Consider the following 13,523-nt stretch of genomic DNA (forward strand, 5'->3'; position numbering starts at 1 on the left):
TATAAGACTGACCAGAGCTGCAGCTTCCCACCGCCTGAGTGGTCTGATGTTTTGCACCATTTAGTGGTTGCCACAAGCAGCTAATACTTTGCAGAAAAGCACTCCCTTTTAAATCAATGCGTACAGGGGTCTTGTTTGTCGGGGCAACTGCTGAAACTGGCCAGCAGTAAGTATATCAGCCAACAGGAGATGTGCCTTTGCAAGGAGACACCATGTAAAGGACGCAACTGGAACCACTTGGAAAAATAATTGTGCAGCTTGAAGAGAGTAAAATTTTTAAAAAAAAAATACATAGCAGGACATTACATTTTAACACAGTTTGAATACTGTTTCATTTTTGTACATTATTATTTTAATGTTAAATATATATAAATAGTTATATATATATATAGCATTTATATAATACGCAATAGCAGGTATTATTGTATATTATTGTATACAATATATTGTATATACCGTATTTGCTCGATTATAAGACGAGGTTTTTTTCAGAGCAAATGCTCTGAAAAATACCCCTCGTCTTCTAATCGGGGTCGTCTTCTAATCAGATCTCAAATAGAGGTCTGATTAGGAGACTAAGATCCAGATCCCCCGCACCGCTGCAGGGGACCTGGATCCTCCTGTCTCACCCCCCCATCATACACACACTTACCGGTGCTTCCTGCTGTATTGCCGGGGCAGCGGTTTGACGTCTACGCGATCCGCGTAGACAACGTCCGCTGCAGCCGGAAGGAGGTGTGGCTAGCAGCGGGGGTTGTCTGCGTCCGTCGCGCATACCTTCCCCGACTGTCAGAGATCAGAACTCTGATCCTTTTAACTCCCTTAATGCCACTCTGCCTCCTGAAATGCCTTATACGTCCCTATATGCCACTCTGCCCCATAATATGCATTTTAACCCCCTAAATGCCAGAATGGGATGTAGGGGTATAAGGCATTTCTGGAGGCAGAGTGGCACATAGTGGGTCAAAAGGCATACCATGGGGCACAGTGGCATATAGAGGGTTAAAAGGCATATCATGGGCCACAGTGCCATATTGGAGTGGCAAGCCTGGGGGCAGATGTGCGTAACTGGGGGACAGGTTGGAAAATACAAGAAATAAAAACAAAAAAAATATTTTTCTCAATCATAGCTTTTATTAAAAAAAAAATAGTTTACATGAATTAACATTTACTGGTAAAACTTTTTTCCTTTGGGGTCGTCTTATATTCCGGCTTTTTCTTTTTTTCCTAAATTAATATTCAGATTTTGTGGGGTCGTCTTATAATCGAGCAAATACGGTATTCTACATCTAAAAATGTACCAGTAATTGTATCTTTATTGCCACCTCTTGGTCGCATACAAGAATTACCATTAAGGAGGCTTGGAGCCAATAAAGGTCTCATTCATGTTTGAAAGGTTTCCCCACTAGATATTAGGTATTCATGTGTTCTGATTGCTAAAAGATGCTCCTTAATCTTTGTTTTCAATGTATCCTCCCTACATAATGTAAATGGGGATTCGTACGTGGAATAACCACATAACATGCAGTTTGGGTATTGCGTTGTAGGACACATATTCCCTGTGGATATTGCTGTAAAAAAAATAATTAGGTGCGGGTATTTGTTTCTTTAAAAATTATATATACCGGTATACCCATACATAGGCACACAAACCCCCTTTATTACTCATACAGGCATACACTCACTTCTGCCACCTTCTTTGCCATCAACTATATGCCAGAAGTTACTCCTCCACAGCACCTTATTCCTACCTTGGAGCAATTTTTATTTTTCATTCATCCACATACAAACACACTCCTGCTCTTTCTTGTCATCCCTCTTCTTTCCCCCCATCACTCCCGTTTATCATTACGTCACATCTTGCTGGATGGTAGTTAGACAGATCAGTCCGGTCCAGGTAGGGCTTTTTCAAGATTGGTAGTTGTGGGACAGATCCGGAAGAAACCATTAAAACACTACACTTTTATAGCTAGTCTCCGTGGATTTGAGCAGCTATTGCCTTGGCTCCATACACAGTTTTTCAAGTCTAGATGTTTGGGCACGTTTCTCATACTGTTTATTAGATGAACAACTGCATTTTAGATGAATGATTTGTTCTTTTGGTATTGCCTTTTGGAAACAGATACACCAATCTGTGTGCACAAAATGCAAGAAATTAGGTGAAAATGACACCAACATTTCATGACAGCTTCAAGAGGTCATCAAGTGATTGTAAAGAACAATAAAGGTGGAGCAGTTGGATTCCATCTCCTTGATTATTTTTCTTTTTGTTATATGGCATAAGCAGGAAACTTCTACTGAAAACATTGTCTTACAAAGTAATCATTGCCTTGCAGTGAACTGGCCGTCTTTGGACAGGACCAATTGAGAGTGAGATCTGAGGTTTAGCCCTATTCCTCAAGACTGTCAATTAAGGAAGACCCTAAGACTGGCAACATGTCTCAAGAGGTGACCATCCGCTACCAACCGCAGCCACGTCAGAAAACGTCCTCTCCCTTTCTCCTTATCTTGTGGATTTCTCAAACCTCTGTAGTGATGTCAATTGATCCATAGATTCCATAAGAAATCTGACCTTATCTGATTTCCTGTCAGGAGACAGAGTCCATACTTCTTGACTTTATATCCCAGGTGGCAACATAGAGAACAATGCTATTTGAATGTTTAATTACTAGAGAATTAAAACATTTCCAGGGTATTTTCTATAGGCTGTGCATTTAAAATAATAAAGTTATTTCCAGTCGATTGCTGACAACGGGGAGGGACAATATAAGGGAAAGGGCCACATTTCAGCTACAGAGATTATGCCAGCCCCAACTGAAGAAATTTCCCTTGACCTTAGAAAGAACGGACAACTATTAATATAAGCAAATTCAACTATACATACAGCTTGAGTTTGCCCAGTCTAAGTGCTTTGGAGATCATTTAAAAATATTGATGCAGGAAAGCTCAGAAACAAAGCAGATTAACAATGGTCCCAAAACTGCTCCAGGACACAGCAAAAACACTATTAACCTATTGTGCTGGGTGCTGTAGGGGTCCACATAGAAGCACACTTGTTCCATAGGGCCTCTGCTGCAGGTGAGTGATCAGTGATGAAACATGGAGCTTTTTACTTCCTGTAAGGTCACAAATCAGCTTGTTTTGTCACGTTACTCTACTTTTATGGAATAGGCAAAGGTTAACATCCCCAGACCTACAAGCCAGCAGTCAAATGAGATACTGTATAAAGAGGATTTGGGATCCACGCGCATGTATTCATGTGGTATGTATCTGTATCAATGTGTGAGGCGGAGCTTGTGGCTCATCTTTGCATACATGAAAATCTACAGCTAGGTATATTGGCTTAGAAGCATAAGAAAAACCAGAAACTGAGACGTAACTATTTTTTCTATAATTGCTGTCTGGTAAATACTTTGTTTCATTGGGACAGCTATGCAGCTGAAGGCAACATTAGTGGAGTTTAGTGGGATTACCGTATTTGCTCGATTATAAGACGACCCTGATTATAAGACGACCCCCCAAATCTTAATATTAATTTAGGAAAAAAAGAAAAAGCCTGAATATAAGACGACCCTATAGGAAAAAAAGTTTTACCAGTAAATGTTAATTCATTTAAACACTTTTTTTTTAATAAAAAGGTATGCTTGAGAAAAATATTTTGGTTTTATTTCCTTCTATTTTCCAACCTGCCCCCCAGTTATGCATATCTGCCCCAGAAGTGCCTTATACCCCCTATATGCCACTGTGCCCCATGATATGCCTTTTAACCCTCTAAATGCCACAGTGCCCCATGATATGCCTTTTAACCCTATAAGCAACTCTGCCCCATGATATACCTTTTAACCCTATATGCCACTCTGGCACTTAGAGGGTTAAAAGGCATATTATGGGGAAGAGTGGCATATAGGGAGGTTTAAGGCATTTCAGGAGGCAGAGTGGCATTAAAGGGGTTAAAAGGCATTTCACAGAGCACTCTGCCTCCAGAAATGCCTTACACCCCCCATTTAACACTCCCTCTCCCTCCTCCAAACTTACCGGTGCTTCTGAGTTGGGGGGGGCGCATAACACAGGAGAGTCCAGGTCCCCTGCATCTGAGCCCCAGGTGCTTAGTCCGGGCAGCATGTAGAGCTCCACGCGATTATATCGCGTAGAGCTCTACACGCAGCCCGGACTAAGCACCGGGGACTCAGATGCACCGGTAAGTTGGAGGGGGCATAACACAGGAGGATGCAGGTCCCCTCCTGTGTTATGCCCCCCCCCCTCCAGCTAACCGGTGCTTCGTCCGGGCAGCGTGTAGAGTTCTACGCGATTGTATCGTGTAGCGCTCTACGCGATTGTATCGTGTAGCGCTCTACGCTATATCGCGTAGAGCTCTACACGCAGCCGGACTAAGCACCGGGGACTCAGATGCACCGGTAAGTTGGGTCGGGGGTTAACACAGGAGTATCCAGGTCCCCTGCATCTGGGTCCCCAGTGCTTAGTCCGGGAAGCGTGAAGAGCTCTACGCGATTGTATCGCGTAGAGCTCTACACGCAGCCCGGACTAAGCACCGGGGACTCAGAAGCACCGGTAAGTGGGGGGGAGGGGGTTAACACAGGAGGATCCAGGTCCTCTGCATCGCTGCGGGGGATCTGGATCTTAGTCTCATAATCAGACCTATTTGAGGTCTGATTATAAGACGACCCTGATTATAAGACGAGGGGTATTTTTCAGAGCATTTGCTCTGGAAAAAACCTCGTCTTATAATCGAGCAAATACGGTATATTTAATTTGTATGATGTCCCAATCACACTGTACGCCCATGCTTTATTAGGAATACTGTCCACGCATATGCTTGAACCAAGGCTAGCAACGACTGCCAGTGAGAATATGACATGCCAGAAGCGTTCAGCTGAAACCGTTACGTAGAACACACAAATGCTCAACTGCAATAAGCTAACTTTACTTTTTAACCCGTAGACTATCCAGCTCTATTAGCGGCTGATTGTTTTTGACCGCCATGCATGAAATTATTAAACACTGATGCAGCATCAGATCAATTTAGATGCAAACTAAAACCATTTAGCACCAAGTTGGGGGGGTGACCTACTTCTACTGCCCCAAACAATTTAAAGCAGAAGTAGCAGGCACTTAAGTGAAGACATACTTTACCACTATCATTGCGCACAAGACAGGCCAAACTATTTTCTGCCATGACATTGTATATTTAGCCTAACCTGAATGCATTACAGTTTATGTATAATCATATGCAGACATTTAGAACTGTCTTTGTCAATTCTCGTCATGTCATACCCCTTGAATATGTGTATTGTATTAAGCGCTGCGTAAATACCCTGTTGGCATCCCATTGATATGGGTCCCTAATATTAAATGTAAACTAAATCCAAATATTAAAATGTAGAGGTTTTGTCTACTTTATCCACACTGCATCAACTAATCACTCTGCTTCCACCACTCTGCAAAAAGCAAGCAATATGACACTCAGTAAGTTTGGACAGTTTTATTTGGTAAGATACATCTTAGCCAATCTTCTTACATTGGCTTTGGTGGAGCTCTTGGAGGTGCACCCTAAAATTAAAAAAAGATAATTAGAAAACATTGCACGCGTTTATTACATAGGGCAAGCATTTTTTAGTACCAGAAATACAGCAAACCACCCATTATAAAGTCTGATAAAATAAGGTTCAAAACATCAGCTACAAGCAGGAATTTAAATACATCTCATTGAGTACAACAGGTTAATTTCGATTAGAGTTCCTAGAGTGCAATAATCAAACAGCCTGTGTACATTTGAGAAATCCAAAACTGCACCATTACTTAACACAGGTTTTAATGCATGCGTAAAGACATGGAGGGCTCTTTCCTGCGCTCCCGAAAACAGCCTAATATACAGACTGGTACTATCAAAGTCAAAATCCTTTATATTTTGGAGAGGGCTGTTCATTCTAGCAAGCAAATAAGTATATGGAAGTACTTTCAGACTAGTAGAAGAGTAAAGGGAACTTGTGAATTGTTTTCACAGTAACTGTTTGAGCATCACTGTATTAATGCTGTGAGACCTGCGATATCAAAGGAACAAAGCCAACACTGGGGAGTCATTACACAAGATAACGCACCAAAGCGGATATCAAGTATAATGCCCGGCGTCTGGAGACCTTAGGTGCAAAAGGCAAATAGGAGCGTAATCTATTTGAGCACCGAAATAGAAGAGCAATTATACTGCAAAAGCAGATATAGGCATCACTTAAAGGTAGCGTCATGACAGTACCACTCACAGCCCATACTCTAACCGCTGGATCACTTTGCATCCTTTGAATCCATAGGATTTTAGGCCAATTCGTAAGGGATAGCAGCAGGTAAACGCTCCATATTCATACGCTTGCCAATGTGAAAACTGCATTGATCAGTTTAATAGTTTGAACGTAAAGCTGATATTTCAGTACTTACCGCTGGCCTAAACCTGGGGGGAGGCGTACGATCCTTGCGAGCTTCACGGGAACGGTTCCTGACGACCTTGCTGTGGATGGCGCAGCTGACACAATAATGCAGTTTCACGTACAGCTTGGGCAGAGCATAAGCTGGAGAAAAAAACGTAAGCAGTGTTAAAATCCACAAAAAAAAGTTATATGCATCTTAAAGTTACATCGTGACTATGAATTTATTAACTGATGTCAGATACAAATAAACGTATGCACATCCCAGGGAGGCAAATACTGGGGCATGAGCACCTTCCAACCGAGTATCGGGTCAATTCATGAAAACAATGCCTGGAAACTTTGTTTACACCAACTTACAATCGAAGACACTTGCGTCAGAGATATCCCTGATGGCGGCAGCCTCCACTATGTTCCTTATGACAAATTTCTTGATGGCCTTGTCTTTGGGAACACAGCGGGCACAGTTTGTGCAGCGGATGGGCTGGACATGACCGCGGCCCTTCTTGGCACGTCCGTTATTCCTTCTCTTCTTGGTCTGTTGTTAAAGAATTGCAATGAATTAATGAAATGCTGTCTCAAGACACATTAACACAACAGACATGCCACAGCCAAGCATTACACGTATACGAAACGGTATGTATGAGATCGTGAATAAGAATACAACTCGGATAATTGCATCGGCCTCACTGGTGACAGCAGCCATTGTCTATATGTAAGTGAAGGCCGTATAGGAGCGCCGCACACAGCGCATCCCTGCATGCCAGAAAACCCGGCTACAGACCGGAGGGACAGGCCTCACGTACAGGCAACCACCAGAAGACTCATCATTAGGCGACAGCAAACTGCTGTACAAGCCACCCACAGAGAGCGTATTAATGACACGCTTGCACCAGAGCTGCTAGATTTATCCCTCGCCGCACCCGCCAGTCGGCCCGAAACACGCGGTCACGCTAGTTACACTCATGGGCACCGGAAAAGCGCTCATACTCGGTAAGCCTTGCATGGCGGCGATTATATCGCGGTTTGAGAGGGGAGCTACGGAATACTCTAGCGCTAGATAACCATATTACAGGAAAGAGGGCCCAGCAATGCCCACAAACTCATTCTCACCATCTTGGAATCGAGGGCTGAAAAGAGACCGGAAAACGACGCGCAGTCCTTATAAAGACGATTCCTCCGCTACGGACGTGACGCAGCCTCGATGGTTTGAAGCCGTACTATGCACTGTGTGTCGCTTGTGGATTAGCCCCGCCTTAGCCCAGAACCTGATGACACGCCTGCTGATGGAACTATATTCTACCACACCGCGGAGGTATCAAGCGTAGTCTAGGGGTGCATGGTCTGTCGGTGCGCCCGCGAATCAAGCAAAAGTACGGCATCACTATGTGACGTAATTGTGGGATAATAATCCGATAAACATAATAATAGAGTAAGGACCGGTCTCCGTGCTCCTCACATATACCGGGCACTAAACTGGAACCGGGTTTTTGTGTACCTTTCATCTGTGTGGTCGATGTTGCAGCTTTAGATCAATGGTGATGAAATTTGAGGCAGAAAAGAACAATTCGACCCAATTTTCCCGACGTAAAGACCCAGACTTTAATCAGACCTAGGTCTATCGTTACGGATATCCTATGCATGTTTAACCTCCCTCACTGTATTACCCTTTACCACTTCTGCCGGGGTGCTGTTCCGTGTATCGTCAACCCTCTTAACAAAATAAAAGTTCTTGAAGTTGCTGGATTACACATATTTAATAGAACAGGATATAGGGGCGCATGTATATGTGGGGAAAAAATAAAGAAATAATAGTGCAATAATGTCACATAAATAATATAATATGAATGTGTTGTGGGTGCACTCACAAAATACAGATGGTATACAGGCTCTTCAGAATAAAATGTTCTTTATTTCTTGCTATTTCTCTAAAAATATAAAAGGAAAAAAGGCCGATGGTGCAGTATCTTCCTGTAGTGTGGTAAGAAAGTATGAATGCACTTACAGGATAGTAGATTTTGCCAGGCACTTCAACTTAAAAAGTCCAGGAATTAAATTAAGAAATCCAAAATACACTGCTTATATCAGGTGGTCCTCAGGTAATTCTCAACGCGTTTCGCCTCTCGCCCGCACCGGGAACCCACCTACCTGTAAACTACCTCCCCGCTTGTGCTGCTTGTTTGACAATCAGTGTATTTTCCTTAAATAAATGAGAAGTCCTATATAAATCAGGATTTTTTTTTTATATATTTTTTATTTATTTATAACAGATCTTCAGCCAGAACAATACAAAACATACAGTATCTCCATTACACAAATGTTTACTTACACTATGTTACAGATACAAAAAAACTCTTTTGCAGCAAAGATTTAAAAGCAAGTTTAACCTCACAAACAGAAAGGATTGAACGCCAACAAAATCAAACAAACAATCTGTATTTATACGGGGAATGGGAAATATTGCACTTTATTTTTTGTTGAAATGTTAAGAAACAAGAATATGATCTATGTTACCATGTGAGGAAAAAAACGGCGGTACGCATAAAATCGTTGTTTACATTGAAGTCGCTTATTAAAAGCCCTTTTACAATGTCCATGGTCTTGTTTTTTTTTTATTTATATATTTTATTTAATATCCTTCAAGAGTATAAAACATGATTTTTTTCCAGCAGTCTCAGTGACATTTTAAGTCCTATCAGTGTTGAATACATTGCTCTGACAAAAGCAAGCCTTTTAAAGTATCACCAGAAATAGTTTAGACCTATAGAAAGAGGAATTATTTGCTTAAAAAACAACTATGCATTTACCCCCCCATAAAAAGGGGGCCAACGAAAGGAACACTGTTCTTATTCAGGCATCGGGAGAGAGTAATGCGAGTGAATTATAAAACATATCTTTTTCTGTTCAGAGCTTGATGTTACGGTTTAGAAGTTAAAAACTCAGGGCCTCCCCCTATGTCATGGAAGCAGCGGCCTAAACGTATCGAGTGCAACTCCTATGTTCTTCTAACAGGGCTCTCTGAAAACATTTTATTGGATAAAAAAAGCGGGGAGTACCGTCAGAAGAGTTAGGCGCATGTAACGGAAGAAGAAGATAATATGGGCCTTCATTTTGGTTAACCATAGGGACATCCTCAATGTTACTGGTAATTTAGTAATGAGTAGGACACGGCCTGGAAGGCTACAGAGCTGCCCTCATAACGCTTATCAACCGGTACATCGCTAAGTTTCTAACAGGTTCTGTGGAGGTTTTATTCCCAGTAAATATATATGAAACCATTATGTCTTAGAAGAACAGGAAGACACTTTAACGTGGTACATCATCACACATGCCAAAAAACCCTCAAAACACACCACTGACAGATATTTGTATCCGGTCGGCTTACAGAATGTGATATCGCACCACCGGGGGTTCATTCACCAACCAGGTGAGCTATGCCATCGGTAGCTGGCCCTGGATAATGCATAGTCAATGAAAGACGTCTCCTGGAAATATTAAGCAGGGCCAGCTGGACAGTCTCAGTGGTGTTAGCCCCTTGAGGGATTGAAAATATTCAACTTTCCTGCAGTCACCCAGTAACGGACGCATCCCTCAGGGATCGGTCCCCGGCACTCCCAAAAAGAGGCCATCATTCTACTCAGTGCTTCTTGGACAAAAACAAGAAGGCGCAGCCTAACAGCGGGTACACGCCGCTAATTCACCTGCAGTAATGACAGGGAAATCTCCAGGTGCCAACTTCAGTACTAGCTTATTCACTACAAAGGAGGAAGCAGACCCTTTGCCCTAGGTATAGGTATATTATGTTTACCAAATCCGAAAGGCGGGGGGGGCTACACACAGAATTGGTGGTCATTTGTCGACAGCCTCTAAAAGTGTACCAGGCCTTCTTGCACAGAAACGATTGATAAATACCAGCTAAACCCAGACGCCTATTCTTCCAGACTGTATAAGCAGGTCAGCATCTCACTGGAGATCATTAAGGAACCATGTAAATGTAAGCAGCGTTTGGTAAGGTGTTTGGAGACGGCACGGATTAAGGCTTTTCTAATTTAACAGGTTACGTGAGGCTAATTGGTTTTTGTCATGGCATACAGGTTTGAGCCCATTCACTATAACCTAACACAAGCGAGGTACATCGGGTGTTCGAGGCAACATAACCTAAAGCTTATTCTGTTCTTGAGGCCTTGGGAGGTATTACTCAGCTTAAAAAAGCACCTATTATATGAACCCAGGCACCACTTAATGTGATTTATTACTAAAAAGAAAACTTTTGTTGAAATGGACATAGAAATCATACAGATTTAAGGCCTTATGATTTAAATTTATATGAAGTAGCATAAGCAGGATGAAGATATGAGATCCTACAAATGTATAAAGATATGTGATGCTCCATGACTGCAGCAATCACTAGGACTTCTGTATCACGCATGTTATATAACCGGTTTCCTGTTCTATATGAAATAAAAACACGAAGACCGCAGTTTACCTTATAGAGCTAAGGGAATGTGATGTTTGTTGCCTCATAGATCAATTCGCTGGCGAATGGAACAGACGGTTACTCTTTGAGGTGTTTCAAGTTGTTTAGAAAAGACAGAAAAGGAAAGGCTTTGGTTTGATATTCAAGTAAGCGGTAGCCACTTGACTTTCATTTTTTATGTACCCTGGTTGCGCAGTCACTCGAGTTTCTTAAAACGTATCTTTAGAGGTACAGTTAGTAAAAAAAGATGATCCAGAAATCATCAAACAGAAATAAAGGTGAGGACATGACATCATCTCATATGCCCTATTTGTGTGAAGGCCAGCGTGGCACCCGCCATGTAAAACGCTGAACCCCGTGACATGCTTTCTGACCCTAACTTTGAAATGGATGCTGTGAGGTCTAAAGTCCAAACAGCCAACTAGCACGGCATAAAGCTAAGAACATTACTTCCAGGCAACTACTGTCAATCAGTCAGCGAGCAAAAGCTACGTTAAGGGTTCCAAACATGAAACATCGGAGACGGAGCTGAAACACCCTCAGTTGGGCAGATGTAGATTCTAAGACTGCTGTAGGTTGATGGGTATATTGTAATGTATCCATGTGAAGGGTATAGAGTACAGGCACATTCAGTAAGACATTTATGGAATTACAAGCGTCACTTTACCTCAATCACATTTTGAACGGCTTGTTTTTAAAGGGCATCAAGCTAACATCTGTAGTTCATAATGGATTTTGCTATGAACAGAACACCGGAAAATGAAGTCCACTTCCAATCAGGTTAAACATTAAAAAACTGTACTTTCTCCCCAAGTTCCTTCAGTGCCAAAGCGGAGTATATAATCCGTCACTGCATTAAGTTACATTTTTGGCCCTGCAGACTGAAGGTGGCGTGAAATCTCACATGTGACAGACATTAATTCTTTAAAGCTGGAAAAGTGTTATCTGGGAGGGGGCAGAGCTCATTATCCCCCCAGTATAGACCGTGGCTGAGGCCAATATCAACTATCTAGAGGGTCCTAAGCTCCATTGTATGAAAGTCTGGTGAGTATTCTCATGGGTGATGTCATTCAACATGAAAAACACCATCACTGTAATGGAAACCCAAAGTTAGTGCTACGTATTTAGCATGTTCTGCTTTAGTTTTGGAGAATTAATGACAGGCAGCCCTGGACGAGAGCCTCCAATAACAGTGCTATACATAAAACATCTCCATCACTTACCGACATCACCGGATACACCGAAATCAACCACAACAGAAATGAGGGCCTCACATGAATTGCGGGAGATATCCCGTTAAAGATGGTTATGGGGCTGAGGGTTTCCATGTTAAGTTTAGGATGAAAACAAATAGTGCCTTAAAGCTACAATAACAGAACAACGCGTCTCTTAAACAAAGACTTTCAAAAAGGCCATTATCGCTATGAGGGTCACATATTCCAAACATCCAGCACATTTTTTATGAAAAGCATAATGCCATTCTTGGCCTTGGATGATGTAAGTGAACTATATGAAGACCAATGGTGCCCTATACACCCCAAAAACTCGTTAAGGATCTTCTGGTGACACTAAATCAGTCAATGTCAGAATAAGACCGTTCGTTATCAGAGCACGAGCTGTAATCGTTTTACAGATTCATCACGGCTAATAATTTGGTCCAATATTTCCAGCAGCATAGTAAAAACTGATCAGATCCCCCTTATCCACCGTCTAGGCATGCATTGAAATCAAGGGCCCCACTGTGTACGTTCAAATATGAAAAGGAGGTCATTCCACTTGAGGTGAACTAAAAGATCCATGAAAATCGCTTGGCGTCGGGCTGACAAACTTAAAGGATAATAGGAGTACTTTTTTTCTTATGACATAAGCATATTTATTACCAGAATTAAAGGCTCTATAATAGTAAAAGTTTTAATTTTAAAATTTTTTAAACAATTTCATCTCACGGGGTGTCACAGAAAATGAAATTGTGTGGCAAATGGTTCCGTGTGGAACAAGGAAGAAGGGCTGGCAGGGTACAAAAATGGAAGATATGATGGGAAAATAATGATAAAGTATGATAATCACTTTGATGCTGGACAGTCTGCAGCATTCATTGCACTGCAACGAAACGTGGCTCCATCCAGTGGCAAAGGGAAAATAATTATCTGGGTTATATTTTGGTTCATAAAAAACTTTTTTTATCCTTCATAGAAACAAAGAGTAAAAGAAAAAAAGGCATGTTCTTCAAAACAGTCTGTTCCACTAAAATGTGTAGCAAACCCAATTTCAATTGACTTTTGTCAGTGCAAATAACTAAATGTTGGTTAAGGAGGAAGGGCAGAGGGCACCATGGGTTGAAGTATTTTGGACTTGGGAAGGTTACCTTGCAAATAGTGTATAAACTCTTCCCCAATGTGCCGAGAAGGTAACTTTCAAGGTTTAAACAAGCCATGTGAGATTAATGGGCTCTGAGACAGACTATACAGTGGAAAATAAAGACCTAGAGCAACGTTAAATACCATAATGTCTAGCTAGCTGCCACTCAACTAGCATCAATGCTGAGCATTTTCGTTTTCTCTTGAAAGTGCACCCCAAAATGTAACAAGGCACGTTAAGTGCATGAACCAAAG

At 41.8% G+C, this 13,523-nt stretch overlaps 1 protein-coding gene across 1 annotated transcript; it reads right to left on the bottom strand.

The window, feature by feature from the left end:
- Nucleotides 1-5,485: 5,485 nt before the first annotated feature.
- On the bottom strand, nt 5,486-7,684 carry RPS26 (ribosomal protein S26). The gene is made up of 4 exons (XM_053457674.1): nt 7,548-7,684; nt 6,795-6,972; nt 6,448-6,578; nt 5,486-5,568 (listed from the first exon to the last, which is right to left on the bottom strand). Exons 1-4 carry the CDS (start codon nt 7,548-7,550, stop codon nt 5,533-5,535), a joined length of 348 nt encoding a protein of 115 aa, XP_053313649.1. The 5' UTR covers nt 7,551-7,684; the 3' UTR covers nt 5,486-5,532.
- Between the last annotated feature and the right edge of the window lie 5,839 nt (nt 7,685-13,523).

Source organism: Spea bombifrons, chromosome 2, assembly GCF_027358695.1.
Source record: "Spea bombifrons isolate aSpeBom1 chromosome 2, aSpeBom1.2.pri, whole genome shotgun sequence".
NCBI classification, from domain to species: domain Eukaryota; kingdom Metazoa; phylum Chordata; class Amphibia; order Anura; family Pelobatidae; genus Spea; species Spea bombifrons.

Coding starts and splice junctions, on each gene's coding strand:
- RPS26 (XM_053457674.1), bottom strand. Junction 6,579..6,794: donor TGACGCAAGTGTCTTCGATT/GTAAGTTGGTGT, acceptor TTTTTTCTCCAG/CTTATGCTCTGCCCAAGCTG. Junction 5,569..6,447: donor CCCCCAGGTTTAGGCCAGCG/GTAAGTACTGAA, acceptor TTTTAATTTTAG/GGTGCACCTCCAAGAGCTCC.